The sequence below is a fragment of the Heptranchias perlo genome, chromosome 1 (assembly GCF_035084215.1).
Source record: "Heptranchias perlo isolate sHepPer1 chromosome 1, sHepPer1.hap1, whole genome shotgun sequence".
Lineage (NCBI taxonomy): Eukaryota > Metazoa > Chordata > Chondrichthyes > Hexanchiformes > Hexanchidae > Heptranchias > Heptranchias perlo.
Window position 1 is genome coordinate 28,100,711 of NC_090325.1, and position 21,641 is coordinate 28,122,351.

Here is a 21,641-nt window from a genome sequence, read left to right on the forward strand (position 1 = left end):
ACGGTGGTGGCGATGTGGACACAACGCCGCCCGAACCGGGAGTCCCGAGGCCGGCCCAAAATTGGGTCTCGAGCTTCTTCGAAACAGTCTGGGCGAGCTGACGCTGCCTGCCGGGCCTCCGCAGGCAGCTCACCCTTCCACAGCATCGAATTTCGGGCTGTCTGCCTGGCCAGCAATGGCCTTACGTAAGTGCTGTGTGGGTGGAAGGGGGGGGAGAGGACAGCGGGAAGGGGGCCGATCACAGCCAGCAGCGTCTGTCGGAGTGCTATGGAGGCGAGAGGAGCGCTCCTGCTCCTCCTTTTTCCACGTCAAAATTAAAACATTTTTTTTAATACTTTTTTGGTGGCGGCCGCATCCAAGCCAGCAAAGCCTGAGCAGGGCTCTCTGCGTCATTACGTTGCAGGGTTACACTTGCTGCTGGAGGCAAATGGGATATAAGAGGTTGTTTGCAGGAAATCATTGATCCTCAGATCAGCCCATCCACATTCACTCCCTTCACCACCGGCGGACAGTGGCTGCAGTGTGTACCATCCACAGGATGCACTGCAGCAACTCGCCAAGGCTTCTTCGACAGCACCTCCCAAACCCGCGACCTCTATCACCTAGAAGGACAAGAGCAGCAGGCACATGGGAACAACACCACCTGCACGTTCCCCTCCAAGTCACATACCATCCCGACTTGGAAATATATCGCCGTTCCTTCATTGTCGCTGGGTCAAAATCCTGGAACTCCTTTCCTAACAGCACTGTGGGAGAACCTTCACCATACCAACTGCAGCGGTTCAAGAAGGCGGCTCACCACCACCTTCTCAAGGGCAATTAGGGATGAGCAATAAATGCCGGCCTCGCCAGCGACGCCCACATCCCATGAACGAATATATAAAAAAAAAAATTAGAGGTTTCAGACATTAGGCTCGGCTGTTTAAAGGACCAACATTTGTATTAGATTGAGATCCAACAGCCCTCTATTGTAACAAAGGCATTAAACAACCTGCCCAAACTAAATGGGAGAGCACCTTCATTAAAGTAGTGGAAAAGGAATTTCATGCGAACGAGTTAATGTGCTTGTTGCTAATATTGCACCGTGTGATTTCAACCCGAGGTGCCTCTTTCTAAATGATACATGATGCGTACCTTGTAATGTTATTGTACAAATCGCATGCATTATTTGAAGCAGAGGGAAAACACATTGCAATGGGGATTAGTTTTGGACAGCTGGAGTAAACAGCCAATACAGGCACGATGAGCCAAAAGTACTCTTTCAGTACGTGGTTCTAGTATTTTAGAACAGGTTGCCAGAAAGGTAAGGCGATGCCCTGTAATTGAGAGCAGTGTCGGTAGAAAATGTGCTGCTGCTGCATAGAGTATAATCCCAGACATAAATCTGCCTTGTGACCATCACTGGCTCGGTCACAGGATATCGGCATTTTAAAGAAGGGATTAGTATAAATTAGAGCCAATTTGTTGCGTTAGGAAGTAAGGCGACCACTAATCCAGTCCAAACAAATCCACTGCTCGCAACAAAAATGTCCATTTCTAAGCCTGTTAGACTTGATTTGAATGAACATCAAAATTTCTCAATGTGTGTGCTGGAAAAAATTCCAATTGTAGAGTGAATTCTCGCTGAAACAAGGTGGTTTAAAACTGTAACATAGCCAAGAAATAACAGAGAAAGTACGCAAAAAAGGGTAGGAAACGTTCTGTTGGTAATTTTCATTCGAATACTCATTGCTGCTGCGTACAATTTTATCCTGCTCCTCAGGTACAGAAAGATTTTTCGGAGCACTTTCCAGAACAAAAATAAGCTCCCATTGCTGTTTGTGGGACCATGCTGTGAACAAATTGGCTGTCATGATTCCCTACCTTACAACACTGACTACACTTTAAAAGTACTTAGTTGGCTGTAAAGTGCTTTGGGACGTCCCGAGGTCGTGCAAGACGCTATATAAATGCAAGTTCTCTCTCTCACCCAGCAGGAGGGAGAGGGGGACCAGAAAGTTTAGGAGGGGCAGCAAAGGTACAGTCAAGGGTAGGGTTCTTAGCAGGCTTTTGAAATCAGGGATGGAGGGGGTAAGGCAAAGAACTGTGGGCAGGGAGTTCCAGAGAACGGGAACTTAAAGAGCAGATGATGGAGCAGGGAGCATGGTGTAACCTTGTCTCTGAAGAGTGGAGGATGCGTATGGAGACGTAAAGCTTGGGGAAATCATTGAGGTAGGGTGAGACTAAGACATGGACAAGGATCCTGAAATGAATTTGCTGGGACATGAGAGTCAGTGAAGCTTGGCAAGGACAGTACTGGTGGGAGTATAGAACTGGGTTGGGTGAGGATAGGGGCTATCAGGAATTCTGAATGAGATCTAGTTTTTGGAGGTGGGAGGTTGGCAAGGAAAGCATGGGAAATAAAATCAAGGCTTGAGGTAATGAAGGTGTGGATTAGGGGCTCATCAGTGCTGAGGGAGGGGGAGCGGGGATTTTTAGGCGGTAGAAGAAAATGGTCTTGGTAACAAATCAAATATGGTGAAGGAAGCGGCCGGGTAACTGACAGGCCATTTACATTATGTGTCCACTCTCGTACTAGCTTTTGGCATCACTTCCCAGGCACTGCCTCCAGTTACACTGCAGTACCTATACTATAGCGAGGGTGACTTGGGTAATGCATATTATGGACTTCCCCAAGCACTCGCTCCAGTGCCAGCGCAGGAATGTCTCCTGGTTCTGACATTGCCCCACAGTCATCCGCCCAGCATCTGCTCAAGAGCTTCTTCTGGCTGGTCAAAGAAAGGAGTTAGCCGTCAGCTTATGTTTTCTTGTCCCTTCCTTTTCTGTACTCACACTCACTCATCATTTGAAGAATGTGCTTGGGGTCAGTGACAATGGCACTCTGGTAAAAGCCTAATATTTTCCTTCAACTGAGGGATAATTATGTTTTTCTGGCAATCACGTTTAAGTCAAATAAAAACAATGCTTCACTTTTGGTAAATATCTCCGTTTACACGAGCTCCCCTCAGACTCTCAGCTATGGGCCTTTAAGTAATGAGAGGCAATTTGATCTCTAATTAAATCTGGCTGTGCACTCACAGGTTTCAGCTGGACAAATTACATAATTAGTGTGGATTCTGTCTACTGCACAACTTGTGGTAAGCACCAATTTATTAAATGAGGTCCCAGTCCTGTTAATCAAATTGAATACATAACCGTCAACTGGGTTATTTAACTAAATGTGTTTAGGGGGGGGAAGGGGGAGGGTATTACAGAATATCATCTATTAGTGTCTCACTGTCACACTTTGATATGCCACAACTTCAGATATAAAATGCACTCCTAGTGGCTCCTACAGAACACACTCTTTCTTACATAGAATCATAGAAAGGTTACAGCACGGAAGGAGGCCAGTCGGCCCATTGAGTCCGTGCCAGCTCTATGCAAGAGCAATCCAGCTAATCGCACTCCCCCACCCTACCCCCGTAGATAGAAGTATGACCATCACCATGGGGTTAAAATAGGAACATAGGAACAGGAGTAGGCCATTCAGCCCCTCGTGCCTGCTCCGCCATTTGATAAGATCATGGCTGATCTGTGATCCAACTCCATATACCTGCCTTTGGCCCATATTGTATTGTTCAGTAGTAATAACAAACTCATTAACTAATTAGCCTGAAATTTCTCCTTCTACTATGTTAGCAGATGTTTTAGTCCCTTTATAAGAAATTTCAGGGGAGGGTTTCTTCTGGTCGCTGTGTGTAATGACATCGTGAACATAGTGTGAAGATTCACTATTTCTAGCACGTTGGTAAAGACTTCTTGCTGGAGATGATTTCACTAGAAATGGCACAAGGGCAATCTGCCCCATACATATCTCTCTCAGACAGACTTAATAGAGAGAGTCTGCTGTACTATTACCAAAGAAAGCCACCTCCCCCAAACTCCCCAGTACTTCTCCTGGAGGTGCTGCCTCATGCTGGGGTCTGGTTTAGGGCTAATTTTGGTCTCAGAAGTCATTTGAGCGCTGTCTCCTTATCTTGAATTTTAGTCTCACTTTAGTTTTGTTTTCATTAAAAAAAAACACATAACCCTAATTAAATGTCAGCCTTGGCTCAGTGGTAGCCCTCTCACCTCGAAGTCAGAAGGTTACAGGTGCAACTCCCACTCCAGAAATTTGAGCATATAATTTCGGCTGACACTGCAGTGCAATACTGAGGGAGTGCTGTATTTCCAAAGTGTCGTCTTTCGGACCAGATGTTAAACTGAGGCCCTGTTTGCTCCCTCGTGTGGATGTAAAAGATCCCATGACACTATTTGAAGAAGAGCAGGGGAGATCCTGAGGTCCCAGTGTCCTGGCCAACGTTTATGTCTCAACCAGCATCATGAGATCAGTTTGTCACCGCTGTTTGTGGGACCTTTCTGTGTCCAAATTGGCTGCCGCGTTTCCCTACATTACAACAGTGACGACAATTCAAAAATACTTCATTGGCTGTGAAGTGCTTAAGAATGTCCTGAGGTAATGAAAGGTTCTATCCGGGGCCTTCCTTTTCTTTATTGCTTAACAGCTCCGTGGATAAACTTCACCGTTGGAGCAGGTACAGAGTTTATATTTCACTCTGCCCTGCCAGAGGTGCTGTCTGTCGGATGTCTGCCCTCTCAGGTGGACGTAAAAGACCCCATGGCATTATTTCAAAGAAGAGCATAGGAGTTCTCCCTGGTGTCCTAGCCAATATTAGCCCTCAAGTAACAGATGATCTGGTCATTATCACATTGCTGTTTGTGGGACCTTACTGTGCACAAATTGGCTGTCATGTTTCCTGCATTACAACGGTGACTACACTTAAAAAAAAAGTACTTAATGGGCTGTAAAGCACTTTGGGACATCCTGAGGTCGTGAAAGGCATGACACAAAAGCAATTTCATAAATATATATATATATATATGTGCATACATACACACGAGATATGAAACGCAGCACAAATATAAAATATAGGGAAAGTATGGGAAAGTACGTATCTCCTATGACTCAAGCATAATGCTTAACTGCCCAGAGTTTGCCCCCTGCCCCCAGCGCTCAGCAGCCCACTTTGTCCATTTTGTTCTTCCTATACTATAGATTGTGGTAGTTACACCATCAGGGTTCAGCAGTCTGGTGCAGGGAATTTGTGGAGCCGAGAAGCCAGAGCACTGTAATTGATTTCTGAAGACAACTTGGCCGTGGACCCTACATGTGAAAAGTACTGTAACGGAATGTGTGGAATCCGCTGCAGTAATTCACAGGAGAATGGCATCACAGGGGGTTTCAACTCAGTTGGCAGCGAGCAGGCTTCACGCATTATTTTATAAACGCCGCTGATTCTTATATCGCAATCTCTGCTGTTTTTTTTCTCTCTCTGTTAATCACCACATCTGTTAGCAATAGTAAATTAAAATCCGGTCAACAGATCACTCGTGGTAGTCCAGAAATACCAGCTGGTCAGCGATGTTGTGTAGAAGGAGCAGGGCCTGGGGAAGAGATGCAGAATAGTGGCTCCTATTTATAGGTAGCTAATACATCCGGTGGTCTTGCATCCATTTTAAAAATATCATCTCCAGCTCTCCTGAGTAAATGCACTGCAGAACTCGGCCGCTCCGTCAGCAAGGTAACCAGGTTTGATCCCCAGGCAGTGCTGAATTAGCTGACTTCACCTGGGGCAGCAATAGGGGGAAGCTACAACTGGTACCCAAACCGGAGGGGTGAATTAACCAACAACAACAACTTGCATTTATATAGCACCTTTAACGTAGTAAAACGTCCCAAGGGGCTTCACAGGAGTGTTATCAAACGAAATTTGACACCGAACCACATAAAGAGATATTAGGACAGGTGGCCAAAAGCTTGGTCAAAGTGGTAGGTTTTAAGTAGCGTCTCAAAGGAGGAGAGAGAGGCGGAGAGGTTTAGGAATGGAATTTCAGACCTTAGGACCTAGGCGGCTGAAGGTTTGGCCGCCAGTAGTGGAGCAATTAAAACCAGGGAGGCGCAAGAGGCAAGAATTGGAGGAGCGCAGGCATCTCGGAGGGCTGTAGGGCTGGAGGAGGTTACAAAGATAGGGAGGGGCGAGGCCATGGAGGAATTTGAAAACAAGGATAAGAATTTTTAAATCGAGGCGTTCCCGGACCGGTAGCCAATGTAGATCAGCGAGCACAAGGGTGATGGGTGAACGGGACCAAGGCGCCCTTTCCTGATTATAAGCCACTGTGTTGGCATTCTTGTGATGCCGCTGTAGTTTAATGATGTGTCAATACTCACTGCCTGGGCTCAAGCACATGAAGGATAGTCAATACCGTGGAGCAGTATCCCAGCATGAGTCAATGCTTTCAGGATTGGAGGGGAGAAAAGAGCTAGGAACTAGAAAAAGAAAAAAATCTTACTTGTGTACACTAATGGTCAGTGAGCTAGGTGGATAGGAAGCTAGTTCAAAATAACCTGCTGCTGGAGACCCTCACATGGCAGAGAACGAGTGTCTGTTGAGGGAGATTCATGGGCTAGGAATTCGATGGCACCGCGTCCATTTTTGGCGGATAGGCTTATTCTGCACTGTAAGTGGACCTCTGACCGTATTGGTAAAGGCTCCTCCATGGGCATCCACCATGAAAGGATTCATTCAGAGTTGAGGGCCGTTCACTTTCTCAGCTAATTCTAATGCATCCGACCGTCCTGCAATACTCCAGGCAAGGTGTGGAAAGGCTCAGGATGGTGTCTGAATGTTACATTCAAGTTCACTTGTCATGGGTTAGCCCAGAGAAAATTAATTTGACACAAAACAAGCTGCATTATAATGTAGAATGGGATAAAATAACATGCCTCTGGATTTACAGAGAAAGCAGGAACTGATTTATTAATGCTGAGACGATGATATTTGAAGTTTGAATCCACTTTTATATATTTAATTTAGATTTGGGGAGCCAGTGCCCATGAGCTACAGGCTACGGAAAACTGATTTAACAGCAGAAATGCTTGGATCCCAGAATCCAAATTAAAAGATCTGTAGAAAAGCAGCAAAAGTAGTGTAGCTGCTAGGTTTCGAAATTGATTTTTTTTGAAAACTGTCTGAGTTGATTCAAGCCCCATTTTAAAACTCTGGGGCCTTGCACCCTAAGTTAGCCACATTTATTTTGAAGAGCATTGAGTTTTGCAAATTTCTAGCTTGCAAGGACAGAAATCCCAAAACAACAGTACTCCTTTCACACAACAGCATGAATACTACACTTGCCTTTCATTCTAAGAGAGCGAACTCAGGGCAACAGTTGAAATGAGATTATAGTGGCTTCAAGGAGCAGCCTGTTACTCTTGTTCAAAACTTTGAAATTTGGAAGCAACAACTGGGAAGGGGAGTTCAGGCCGTAATCGTTGGTTTGACAAGTTATTTTAGGCAATTTGCCACCAAACTGTACGACTCATCCTCAGAGACTCTGACACATGCAAATGCGCCTTACAGTAAGTAGTCGACCAAACACGCACACACCTCTGATCCAGGACTGATGTAGTCTTTTCCCACAGCCCATAACCTTGTTCCCCACGGCCTCATAAATAGTTTTGTTCAGTGAAATTAAATCACTTTGTGTTGGCAGCCAGTGAGTTCTCTTGTTAGTCTTGAGGTCAGGGAGACAATGTTCTTGACCATATCTGTCTGTGTAGAAACCTCTCCCTCATTGCAAATCTGTCAGCCAATATCTACCAAGTGCCAGAGGAAAATAAATGGCTTGCATTATTGGTTCGACTCTCCTGTGAAGGTTAACGGTGAGAACCATGGTGACCCAGCATTGGCCTGTAGCAGCGAGCTTTGATTAAGCTCTCGCTGCTGGGAAAGTAAATTAGTTTAACATTGCTGCTCCATGCCGGGTGAGAAATGATGGACCCCAGCATTATATGACAGGCGAACAATGTGTGAAGTGTTGCCCAGGCTGTTAGTTTTGACAGGAATCTCCCCCTCCCTCTCCCCTCCCCCTCCGCCCCATCACATGCCAGCAGCTAACAGAGACACGGGCACAAACAGTTGGGATGGGCTGTAATATTCAGGTTTATTCCGTCACTGCTGCAGGCCTGAATGACTCAAAGACAAATTCTCACCTGTGTGGTGGCTACATGTTGGTAGTGCACAGCATCAGTATGATGGGCTGTTGCTGGAGGGGCGAGATGATTAATCATTCCAGAGCCCATATCATTTATGTTGTTTCTTTTTTGTTTGTTTGAAGATCATAATTTACCTCTAGTTTACAAAACCTCGGAAAGAATTATTACACCTTGATGAAGCTCTTAGTTCCCGCCTGCATTAAAGAAGCAAGAATGGAGGTTTGTGCCACCTGGAAGTGTATCGTTAGTTTATATTCCAGTCGGTGGGTGCGAGTAGATTTAGCCTGTGGTGAATACAGCTCCCGCAGTGTAGTTGCTGTATGTTTGGTTCAGCTCTTGACGGGGCCCGGTTATAAAGGGCTGTTAGCTGGAGATGCTGTCACATTGATCTTTCTAGTGAGCTCCGCGCAGTTAACTCAGAATATAGAAACAGCTTTAGATGTCATCTTAATAGCGCAGGAAAGCTCCCAAAAATAGTATTTACAAGGCTTGCTATCAGCTGGCCCCATAGTCAGCAAATGGGGTCATTTTTTTCTCTCTAGTTTTCCCCACCCCGAAGGTATTGACTCTATGAATGCCGGCAACCCTCACATAAGAGGCTTTTTGACAACATGGGGCATCACAGTCTGCGATGTATGATTATGTTCCAGTTGATTTAAAACCTCTCTACGTATTTTTTGGCACAAAATATGTTTTGAAACCCATTATATGTTTTCAAACTATTTTGAAACCCATTATTTTGTCACCCTCTGGTCGGAAGGCTAGCAATGTGCTATTAGGAGCTATCATGCTATCCCCGTCTGCAACCGTTTCTTTTCCCCCATTGTAATTGTTCACTCCAGACACCAACAGCGATCATTTGGCTCCGACCTTTTCCCGAGAAGTGTTCTTTAATGATTCGGGTCCCATTGCAGCAATTTCCCTGCTGTAGTTAGGCTGGTTTGATCATTGATAATGGATAAGAATTTGGCAAAGCGCCCTTAAATTATTTTGGATTGGATTTGTTGGAAGCTTTAAAGCAAAAAGTTGTAAAATAAGCAGAGTGCGTTTTTAGGAGTCTCTTGTCGGACTGTTGCGATCTAGATGTATGATCAAGCTGAGGTTTCGCCGTTTGAAAAGTTTAATCTTTTAGCAGCAATACACTTGCATTTATATAACACCTTTTTAACAGAGAAAAAAACATCCCAAAGCACTTAGTGGAGGAGTAAAAATGGGCACCGAGCATAAGTAGGGGGAGTAAAGTGAGGTGACCAGAGGCATGGTTGGATAGGTAGGTTTTGAGAGTGCCTTTAAAATGGCAAGCGAGCCCATGGAATCCAGGGTGCCTTGGCAATTTGGATACAAAACTGGCTTAGTGGCAGAAGGCAGAGGGTGATGGTCGAAGGTTGTTTTTGTGACTGGAAGCCTGTGGCCAGTGGGGTACCACAGGGATCGGTGCTGGGTCCCTTGCTGTTTGTGGTCTACATTAACGACTTGGATATGAATGTAAAAGGTATGATCAGTAAGTTCGCTGATGATACAAAAATTGGTAGGGTGGTAAATAGCGAGGAGGATAGCCTCAGTCTGCAGGACGATATAGATGGGTTGGTCAGATGGGCGGAACAGTGGCAAATGGAATTTAACCCGGAAAAGTGCGAGGTGATGCACTTTGGAGGGACTAACAAGGCAAGGGAATACACAATGAATGGGAGGACCCTAGGCAAGACAGAGGGTCAGAGGGATCTTGGTGTGCAAGTTCACAGATCCCTGAAGGCGGCGGAACAGGTAGATAAGGTGGTAAAGAAGGCATATGGGATACTTGCCTTTATTAGCCGAGGCATAGAATATAAGAGCAAGGAGCTGTATAAAACACTGGTTAGGCCACAGCTGGAGTACTGTGTGCAGTTCTGGTCGCCACATTACAGGAAGGATGTGATCGCTTTGGAGAGGGTGCAGAGGAGATTCACCAGGATGTTACCAGGGCTGGAGCGCTTCAGCTATGAAGAGAGACTGGGAAGATTGGGTTTGTTTTCCTTGGAGCAGAGGAGGCTGAGGGGGGACATGATTGAGGTGTACAAAATTATGAGGGGCACAGATAGGATGGATACTAAGGAGCTTTTTCCCTTCGTTGAGGGTTCTATAACAAGGGGGCATAGATTCAAGGTAAAAGGCGGGAGGTTTAGAGGGGATTTGAGAAAGAACTTTTTCACCCAGAGGGTGGTTGGAGTCTGGAACTCACTGCTTGAAAGGGTTGTGGAGGCAGGAACCCTCACAACATTCAAGAAGCATTTGGATGAGCACTTGAAATGCCATAGCATACAAGGCTATGGACCAAATGCTGGAATATGGGATTAGATTAGACAGGGCTTGATGGCCGGCGCGGACACGATGGGCCGAAGGGCCTCTATCCGTGCTGTATAACTCTATGACTCTATGATACGAGGATGAGGGGTTTAGGGAGAGTTCCAGATACTAAGACTGAGGGGTTTAGGTAGTGAGTCCGAGAGAGTAAGGCTGAGTAGTTCAGGGAGTGAGTTCCAGAGAGTATGGCTGAGAGGTCTCGGGAGTGAGTTCCAGAGAGTACTGCTGAGAGGTCTCGGGAGTGAGTTCCAGAGAGTGCTGCTGAGAGGTCTCGGGAGTGAGTTCCAGAGAGTACTGCTGAGTGGTTTCGGGAGTGAGTTCCAGAGAGTAAGGCTGTGAGGTCTCGGGAGTGAGTTCCAGAGAGTACTGCTGAGCGGTTTAGGGAGTGAGTTCCAGAGAGTAAGGCTGTGAGGTCTCGGGAGTGAGTTCCAGAGAGTAAGGCTGAGAGGTCTCGGGAGTGAGTTCCAGAGAGTAAGGCTGAGAGGTCTCGGGAGTGAGTTCCAGAGAGTACTGCTGAGAGGTCTCGGGAGTGAGTTCCAGAGAGTAAGGCTGAGAGGTCTCGGGAGTGAGTTCCAGAGAGTGCTGCTGAGAGGTCTCGGGAGTGAGTTCCAGAGAGTACTGCTGAGTGGTTTCGGGAGTGAGTTCCAGAGAGTAAGGCTGTGAGGTCTCGGGAGTGAGTTCCAGAGAGTACTGCTGAGCGGTTTAGGGAGTGAGTTCCAGAGAGTAAGGCTGTGAGGTCTCGGGAGTGAGTTCCAGAGAGTACTGCTGAGCGGTTTAGGGAGTGAGTTCCAGAGAGTACAGCTGAGGGGTTTAGAGAGTGAGTTCCAGAGAGTATGGCTGAGGGGTTTAGAGAGTGAGTTCCAGAGAGTACAGCTGAGAGGTCTCGGGAGTGAGTTCCAGAGAGTACAGCTGAGGGGTTTAGAGAGTGAGTTCCAGAGAGTATGGCTGAGGGGTTTAGAGAGTGAGTTCCAGAGAGTAAGGCTGTGAGGTCTCGGGAGTGAGTTCCAGAGAGTACAGCTGAGGGGTTTAGAGAGTGAGTTCCAGAGAGTATGGCTGAGGGGTTTAGAGAGTGAGTTCCAGAGAGTAAGGCTGAGAGGTCTCGGGAGTGAGTTCCAGAGAGTACGGCTGAGAGGTCTCGGGAGTGAGTTCCAGAGAGTACGGCTGAGCGGTCTCGGGAGTGAGCTCCAGAGAGTGATGGCTGAGGGGTTTAGAGAGTGAGTTCCAGAGAGTAAGGCTGAGAGGTCTCGGGAGTGAGTTCCAGAGAGTAAGGCTGAGGGGTTTAGAGAGTGAGTTCCAGAGAGTATGGCTGAGAGGTCTCGGGAGTGATTTCCAGAGAGTGATGGCTGAGAGGTCTCGGGAGTGAGTTCCAGAGAGTAAGGCTGAGAGGTCTCGGGAGTGATTTCCAGAGAGTGATGGCTGAGAGGTCTCGGGAGTGAGTTCCAGAGAGTACGGCTGAGAGGTCTCGGGAGTGAGTTCCAGAGAGTGATGGCTGAGAGGTCTCGGGAGTGAGTTCCAGAGAGTAAGGCTGAGAGGTCTCGGGAGTGAGTTCCAGAGAGTGCTGCTGATGAGGCTGAAGGCTCTACCACTGGTTGCCAACTTTGGCTGGATGTATTCCTGGAGGTTTCATCACATGATCCCTTGCCCCCAACTGCTCCACATCACACTCCCATTATTGGTCGCCCAACACGTCCATTGTTTAATGAAGAAAACAAACAATTTTTTAAAATCCCCCCTTATGATTTTTCACCTGGTTTTCTCGCAGTAGTGTTGTCAATTCACTGGGAACTCCTGACCAATCCTGGAGAGTTGGCAACCCTGTCTACCACTGAGAGTGGGATGGAATTCAGAGGAGGTCAGGTTTAGAGGAACAAATGGTTTGTAACAAACTACAAGGTTGGTGGAGAGGGATGGAGGTAATGTGGAGGGGAGGCCATGGAAGCATTTGTAGAGTAGGAGGATTTTGAAGGTGAAAAGAGAAGGATTTAGGAAGAAAACTCCAGAACAAAGAGACTGAAGGCTCTGCCATGGATGCGACGCTGTGACTGTCATTATCAACACTGCTCATTTTACCACAACAGCAGAAACACGGGAAAGCAAAGCCTTCACTCTCTCGCTTCCCTCTGCTTATACTGATGGTGAGCTTGTCTTCTACAAAACCCTGTAATATGCTGAGAGTCCTGGTGCTTGAGGGAGGATTTCACAGTAACTGTAAAAGCTGCACCTGTGCAATCTATTTAGAAATGACAGTCATGGGTTTTATTTCTAGCTGGCAGACATCGGCCTGTCCTGGGGAGGGTCTGTACACACGCCAGCAATGTGAACTCCACACTGCTGCCCTGTACGACCAGCCTGAGCGCTCAACCAGAAACCAATGTCCACCCCACTGCCCACCATTACAGTATCCGGAAGGATCCAGGGGAAGCCACCTCCAGGTGGGCCTGGACTCCTCTAAAGGCAGAAGACCTGCCTCATTTCATTTTCAGGGTGGCCATCAAAGTCAAAGCCAACAACGGTAGCAGCTCTATTGTGTGGGGGAGTGTGTTGGAATCGGACTAGCCAATTATGGTCATGCTTCCTAAAGGAGCATTGCCATTGAAGAACTTCTATCTTGTAAACAAAACAAAGGCTAACACTATCCAACATGCTGCTGAAAAATAACAACTTTCATTTACATAGTGCCTTTAGAGTACAGAATGTCCCAAGGCGCTGCCACAGAGGAGAATCCAACATGAGCAGTAACATGGCGGATGATATAGGCTTTTAAGGAACTTTTTGAAGAAAGAGCGGGAAGTTGTAAAGTGTTTAGGAGGCAGTTCCAGAGAAGAGGGCTAAGCCGGCACAGGCACAATGGGCCGAATGGCCTCCTGTGCTGTATGGTTCTGTGGTATTACGACAGCTGAAAGTCCTGTCACCAATGGTAGAGAAAAAAAAAGAAAGACCTGCATTTATATAGCGCCTTTCATGACCTCAGGACGTCCCAAAGCGCTTTACAGCCAATTAAATAATTTTGAACTGTTGTAATGTAGGACACGTAGCCAATTTGCACAGAGCAAACTCCCACAAACAGCAATGAGATAATGACCAGATAATCTGTTTTAGTGATGCCGGTTGAGGGATAAATATTGTCCAGGATACCAGGGAAAACTCTGCTCTTCTTCGAATAGGAACCTTTACCTCCACCTGAAAGGGAAGACAGGGCCTCGGCTTAACGTCTCATCCAAAAAATGGCACCTCCAACAGTGCTGTACTCCACTGGAGTGTCAGCCTAGATTTTGTGGGAGTGGAGTGGGACTTGAACCGACAACCTTCTGAGTCAGAGGCAAGAGTGTTACCCACTGAGCCACGGCTGATACTTCAAATCGGTAAGGGGAAAATCATCCAGGGTTCCTGCTCCTGATTTAATATCCGACCAAACTCTGCTTGAAGAGTAAATGTACGGATATCAGGTGAGGACAGGCTTGCGTTAATGCACAACTAGCCACAACTGATAGGAGGGGATGAGGGGTGCATGGGAGGCTAGAGTCAACAAACCAAAGGGAGAGCGGTAAGATCTACAGCTGGAAGAGTTAGAGTGGCATAAGGCCTCCGAGGATTTTGGATTTGATGCAATGGGGGCAGGGTGGGAGCCATGAAAATCAGCAAGGGCGGGAGTGACAGAAGAATGGGACTTATCGTGGGCATTATGGACCAGATGTAGCTTGTGTCGTGTGGAACGAGAGAGAGAGAGAGATGGAGAAGTCAAATCTGGCATGTAAGGGCCGCCAAAGCATTTCTTCAGCGATACTGTCTTTGTGGTCTAAAAAGTGCAGATTAAATAACGGGGATTCATGTTTTTGTTGTCGGCCTATGATACAAACTGTCATCTTTCTTATTTATTAACGTTTCCAGGAGTTCCGTACTGGGCCCGTCCGGATCGGATGGAGAAGAAACTTCATGCAGTCCCTGCGGCTAACACCGTCCGCTTCCGCTGCCCAGCTGCAGGAAACCCCACTCCCACCATCCACTGGCTGAAGAATGGCAAAGAATTTAAGGGTGAACACCGCATCGGGGGCATCAAGGTGAGCCATTACTCCCGACCAGCATCGGCTTGTCAAGTTTCAACTAATCGCAGTGTCTGTTCGCTCTTTGACAGGGTCACGACTAGTCATGTGACAAATAGGGCCAGAGGGCAAAGGATTAGCAGACTTTGGTCAGGTCATTCCAGGCCCGAGAGTTCCTCCAGGCCCACGGCCCCATCTACTAACGAAACTATTTGTGACCATCTTCACTCTTTGCCACTCCTGACGCCGATCATTTTAACTTGACGGAACGCCCAGGGGCCTGTTGCCATCAGCACTGTCACACCAATGGGATGGATAATGTGATGGACTGACCAGGCTGGAGCCAACCCAGAGGATTAAAAGTGAATCAGAAGAGGCAGTGCAGCCGCTGCAGACAGAGCTTGTCAGCAGCTACAGATGATGAAAGGCTCCGGCACTTTAAAAATGTTGGATAGGGCCTTCCATCAAAAGGCCCGTGAATTACTCCAGAAACTTTCCATCCTCGTCCGTTTGTTTAGACTCTGACACGCAGGCTGAGTGACCCCTGTCAACATTTTCACAGCATTTCAGTGACGTGCATTGTAGTGGAATTTGTTTTTCCTAACAGTCTGCCAGGGCATCAGTCGTTATTTTTGACTTGGTTTTACTAAAGCAATACAATTGTGCGGTAAAACTAAAGCAGAAGCATCGACTGGGTCGGCCTTACCCCAACTAAGAGTAGGCCGTTGGAAAATATATTTCACAAACCCCGTTTACGCTGGGCAGCTAATTCAAAGTGAAGACTTCAATTGTGGAGACTTCAATCCAATTTCAGAATTCAGCCCAATTTCATACCTTAAAAATGGCATTAAAAAAAAACCTGATGATTCAAAAACAAAGGCCGCTTTCATTGTTAACATTTTCTCCCACAAAGAAATTCCCACGGCAATGAGTGTCTTTAAGAGCTGGTACCCCAATCATGAGGGACGATTTTCCAAGTCTGTGCTGCCGCCGAGGAGCCTCGCCTCCTTGTATCAGGGAATGGCGGGCAGCAATACCAGGGGATGAGGCTCCCCAGGGGCAGCGCGTACTCAGGAATCCCACCCTGCTGTTGTAGTAAGGCTGTGAGAACCGTGCACCTTCCTACCAAGAGTGGGCTCGCTGGGCCTGGTGGCCTCTTCTGTTTGCACGTTGGTGCTGAGGCTGGTGGGCACAGGTGGTCTGATGCCCCATTTATCTTGCTTCCATTGATGAGTGTGCCTTTGGAGGCAAAGCTGTGAAATAAACACGGCAGTGCTGGTACCGGGGGACTGCCCTTGAGAGAGGGTTTCACCTGAAGCCTGTGACGAACTTCTAGGGCTCGATTTTAAAAGTTAAAAAAAATGGGTGGGTTGGGGGCAGGGGGGGCATTGAAAATTGTCACCATTTCAGACCCGCCCCTCCAACCCGCCCATTTCCGGTTTTCACGGGGGTGGGATGAGGGGCAGGCGGCCAACCCGCTCCCAGGAGGTAGGTGGGGCTTTAAAGCCTTTCAAGGAGGCTTCAGGCCTCCATTTTTCACTAATTCCCGATTTCAAACCCAGGAGGCCGGGATTCCCGGACCTTCTGTTTTATGCCTCGTGTAAGGAGGCGAGAAGGCCCGAGAGTAACGGGTAAGTGCCTAGAAAGGCACAGCTTGTGGGCCCGGAGGAGCGGGAGTGCTTCCCCCAGGCCCAACAAGCCTACCTGCACCGACACCCCCCGGCCCCCAATCGCGGACCCCCAACCCCCGATCGTGGACCCCCAAACCCCGATCCTCCGATCCCGATCCCCTGACCCCAATCCCCCGACCACAATCCCGATCCTCCCCCTCAACGATCGCAGACCCCCGATCCTGTACTCCCCATTACTGACCCCCGATCCCATACCCCATGACTCGCAACCCCCGTGCCCACCTATGCTCACCCGCATCCCTTGCCCACCCCTGCCACCAACACCACCACCCCCCCCCCCCACCATCCATACAAACAAAGACTCCTCTCCCTGGCTGGTCTCCTGTCCGACTGAGACCAGCCTGTCAGTCAGTCGGACGGGAAACCGACAAATAAAATAAAAGACCTCCTTACGTCAAAATCGTAAGGACGTCTGGGAAACCCGTACGATTGGGTTTCCCTACCTCAAATTGACCCCCCCGCCCCCTTCCCGGCTCTGTTTTAAAATTGAGCCCATAGTGTTCGCTGCGGGCACCATTTTGGGTTTAGACCGGCAACGTGTCTTAAGCTATCACTGATCTCCATGGGCGTTCCCTGACTTGGTCCCAGGTCTCGGGCGCTCCCAACAGCATAACAGAGCCGGCTCCCTCCAGCTCAGCTGAAGAAGAGGGCTAGTTTAATTTGTAAAATTCTAAAACTTCCAGCGGTGTAGTCAATTGCCTCGGAGAGCATGTTTAAATTTTAAATCCCCCTCCCAAACTTCATACGATCGCTGGGATGCCAGCTACCTGACCAGGTACAGCTTTGCACCAGCTATGCGTGAATAGATATCCTTTCTTGCCAAATCTGTCCTGCAGTATAAAAATGGGGCATTTGGCAGTAAGTGGAACCCTTCCAAAAGAATATAAACGGAGTTGGAATCCCTGACCCTGAGGTCAGTGTTACAGGTGCTGGAGTTATAACCAAGGCCTTTAGTTGCATGAAGTGAGCTGGGGCAGAGGTGAGTGTAAACAATGGTGGGGGAGAGGAGGAGGCGGTCAGCAGTGTTCAGCACAGATCAACTCCAGCTAGTAGCCCACTTACATTTGCGGCTAAGAGGGATTCATCAGTTGAGATTGATCTTAACTGACCACATTTGCTTTTATAAAGAGGTACGTACGTGAAGTCAGTGTAAAGTTATAGTAGTTATTAGAACTTCTGTTGATGTCCGGGAGTGGATTTTCCTCTGGATTCCCAGTTTAAAGCAGCCAGGAATGCAAAATCAGCCAAGGGGCTGTTCCACCACCACCACTGGGATGTTCTGCTGGAAGTGACAGCGGAGTATTGAGATGACACGGTAATGAAGAGACGATGTCGAGCGCTGTATTTCCCATCATTACCACCATGACAACGCTGGATGCACAAGCCCACTTTATTGACATCTGGTGTTCATATGGAGGAGGCGGGGGGGGGGGGGGAATGGGGAGAGGGGTTTAAAATTTAAACATGCCGCCCGCCTCTGCTCTGAGGAAATTGACTACATTCCTGGAAATGTTAAAGTTTTGCAAATTAAATTGGCCCTCTTCTTCAGCGGGGCTGGAAGGAGCCGGCCCAGTTATGCTGTTGGGAGTGCTCGGTATCTGCAGCAACCATTTTCCTCTCTCCCACAGGGAGGGGGAAAGTGGGGGTGGGGGCATCCTAAGTTGGAAGAAATCCCGTCAGGAGCCCGCCAGAGTTATTCAGATGAGACTGACCCCAGGAAACGGGCCAGGGTCAGCGATGGCTCCATCGGGCAAAATCAATAACTATTGTTTTTCTCCACAATTGTTTCCTCTGCCCTCCCGAAGTCTGGAATGTTTGTGCACACTGACTGTCTATTATTAATGATGAATGAGACAAAACTTCTTTAAGAACAGAAGCAGTAAAATGGCAAACACACGAGAGCAAAAAGAAAATCCCTTCCCTTAAATGAAAACTCTAAACCTACTAAAGAAAATATTTGTACTTTTAAAACATCTGATTTTGAGTTGAATCAAACTGTTCTTTCCCCCGGTAGTATTTTTTTGCTGATCTTGAGTCACCGTTCAGGTTTTGAGCATCAGCTTGGTCTGTTTTTGATGACTTTATCTAAACATGCACCCTCCGCCTCAGAGTTACACATAAACCAGAAGAGTCAGGTTTGGTTTTCAGTCTAAAATCCCACTTTAAAGCAGCATTCAAATCCTTTTAGGAATCTGCAATATTTTATAATCGTTCTAAAGCCCATGTGACATTGAACGCTTAACCGTATGAATAAAAGGCTTGTTTTAATCCTTTCATCAACCAGGGAAGCCGGCAATTGTCTTGTAAGCAATAACAAAAGTGCCCAAATGTGTTTCTGCTTTTTTACCCCTCCTCTTTCTGAGCAGCAGTTGAGAGGCATTCATTTTATTCTCTCCCAGTTGTCTGGTCTCCTGAAACCGCTGACTTGCTTGCCACAGTGCGCTTCTCTGGATGTTGTTCGCTCACCGAATTCCTCACCCAAGTGGCCATTCTTTGTGTGTGAAGCTAAACATTCAGTGCCACCGGGCTATTCGAATGCACGGGGCATCACAGCCGAGCCTGATCCTGTCCACTCGTGTACACTTTCCAGTGGAGTCACTGGCGAGTGATCGGGAGTGAGGTTCCCTGATTGGCAATGAAATGAAGATATACAAAAGCAAGTAAAACCGACCCCTGCCACCAGCAGTGTTTACTGTACATGGACAGTGAGCATTGCCAGTGGCACACCACCAGAAACAGAGATGTTTTTTGTTGCACTAATCAATGTGCGGGAGAGCTCTTGGTGCTGGGCAGTGAGCATTTTCCATTTCAGCTGCCCGCTCTCAGAATCAAGCACTCCCAGGTCAGATGTAGCTCAAATAGATGCAGAGTAAGGCTGCCTCTACTCTGCCGCACAATGTCTTTCAGCCCCTACCACACAAGTGCGCTCCCTAAAGTTCCTGTGTAACATTTTTTTCCCATTTCCCATACCGACCCTCCTTAGCCTGTCCGAGTGACATTGCCGATTAGTGCTGATTGTGGGGCAGTTTAGCGCTTCCAAACTCATTTCATGCCCTTAGAGCTAACAGACAACATTGACTTTAAATCAGTCGATCTGGGCTGGATTTGTCCAACCCTACTGCATTATCCAGTTCCTCACAATGAAATACCTTGAGAAAAATAGTGAAATAGATTGTAAACTCACTGAAATTATTATGGTTTATTTATTTGCCAGTAAGAAACTACATTTTTAACACCAAAAGAGTGACTCTCACATTGGATGTGTGAGACTTGACCATCCTTATGGTGTTCAACTGGCTCAGGATATGGGCCTGAACTCCCATAGCCACTCCTCTGACCTCCTCATATGGGCGGTGTAAACGACAAGGAACCTTTGAGGTATCTAAAATGGCCGCCCAGGCTACACTCACTCCTTGGGCCCTGTCCTCAGAAGCATTCTGTTGTAACTGTGGACTTCCTGAGACCAGTTTTGCATTGGTGGTGTCCTGTTGATGAACTGTACTCCCTCAGCCAGCGACACTCTTTAATGTATTTGACCTGGCCACCTGAACTGCTGTCAAGTCTCCAGTTAAAGCTGGAGAGATGGACAGAGATGGATTTCCTCCCTTTTTTAGCAATAGGAATCGTGAGGCTTCCAGTTTTGAGCAGCAGTGACAGCAGGAAGAAAAGTAAATGGGGAGAGTGGCCCACAGCGGTCATGGGTCTCTCACTGTTCCCCTGAATCTATAATAACATAAAAGGAGTTTTCAATTAAAACCTTTCCATGAATGAGGGATTCAAATGAGTCTTTTGGCAGGGACGTAAAACAGTGGATCAGAGATTTGACGGTCTTGAACAACACTTTGTTTTTCTTGTTTAAAATATCGCAGCCAAACATGTTCTGAAACATATTAAACGTGTTGAGCCAACATGCTTGTTGCTTTTTACAAAGCTTTTAGGGTGTCAGCGGGATCGGTTGTGCAAGTAGTGGAAAAATAGCTAGGTCTTTTATCATCAAAGCCTTCATTTCTCCCAGAAACCGTTTATATAAAACCATAACCATAGTGTGCACTGAACCAAAAACTATCTCACTGAAACACACCTGGAGGCTTTTTCCTGAAGGCACTGACTTTTCCTGGGTGGGGACCCACCTGCAGCCCTCTTATACCTCACCAAGTGGCTATTCTTGAGCCTCGATAGTGGGCCTCAGCAAGCTATGAAGAAGACCTCACAGCCAAGTCCTCACCGGCATCCACACAGGCAGCAGTCCCAGCAGAGGAGGGGGGAAAGGGCAGTCACTAGATAGTGATCAGGCATAGGGACCCTGGCTACCGATAGATAATGAAACTAGCTGTAGTCCAGGGATCAAACCTGGGAGCTTCCTGCTCTGTGTAGCTCTATTATTACACCTGCTGGCTTTTGCATTCACTGTGAGCCAGGAGGGCTGCCACTATGTTTGAGCTTTGCTAGTAGTAGCTGCACAACACCACACCCAATTGTACTGCTGCGATGATTGGCAGTTAGCTGATAAACTAGTCGGTGAACGACAGTAACCTGGCCAAGGAGCCATTTCTGTTTCTTCCAGTTACTGGGAAGGAGTCTTTGAATCACATGCACTAATTCAGAAACCAGCGGGCATTTAGAGCTCTCAAAGAGACCCGATGACCATCTTTTATCTGATTTCTTTCCTTCAGTTGCGCCACCAGCAGTGGAGTTTGGTGATGGAGAGTGTCGTCCCCTCGGACCGTGGCAATTACACTTGTGTGGTTGAGAACAAATATGGCAGCATTAGCCACACCTACCAGCTGGACGTACTCGGTAAGAAAACTCTTTTCCTTTCAGTTTTATCAGGCTGCAGACAAATATGGGTTGAAATCACCAATGTGCGATATTGGTCATGAGTGTATTAAAAGTCATGGGTTCAAGCTCCACTCGGACACTTGAGCACATTGTCTAGGTTGGCACTCCGGAACAGTACTGAGGGAGCATTCTGTTGTCAGAAGTGCCGTCTTTTGGATGAGATATTAAACTGAGGCCTGTTCAGGTGGTCAAAACTGGCCCCATGGCACTATCGTAGGAAGAGCAGGGAGTTCATCCAACCAAGCATGACCACCACCCCAAAAAATAGATTAACTGGTTATTCACTCCTTTGCTGTTTGCGGGACCTTACTGTGCACAAATTAGCTGCAGCATTTACCTACGCAACAGTGACTGCAGTTCAAAAGTAATTTATTGATTGTAAGTGCTCCTGAGGATGTGATGAAGTGTTATATAAATGCAAGTTTCTTTGTCCACTCGTTTGTTCTTTCTTGAGGCATTGATTCCCTCACTAGGATACGGTTTCACTCGCAATAGTCGTCCTATGGTGCCTCACCAAGGTGGCTATTACTCATGGGTGAACCTCAGTGGTGATCGCCGACAGGCTGTCTTACTGTGGAGAACATCACAGCCAAACCCAATCCTGTTTTCATCTGGACTACACTCTGGCTCTTCCAG

At 47.3% G+C, this 21,641-nt stretch overlaps 1 protein-coding gene across 7 annotated transcripts in view; it reads left to right on the top strand.

Annotated features, from left to right (window-relative positions):
* Positions 1-21,641, top strand: part of LOC137320848 (fibroblast growth factor receptor 3-like) — a 181,645-nt gene that overhangs the window by 107,062 nt on the left and 52,942 nt on the right. For all 7 annotated transcript variants that reach the window (XM_067982749.1, XM_067982776.1, XM_067982804.1 and 4 more), the window contains 2 exons: positions 14,324-14,493; positions 20,840-20,963. In XM_067982749.1, the coding sequence (XP_067838850.1) occupies positions 14,324-14,493; positions 20,840-20,963 (294 nt within the window). The remainder of the gene's footprint in view (positions 1-14,323; positions 14,494-20,839; positions 20,964-21,641) is intronic.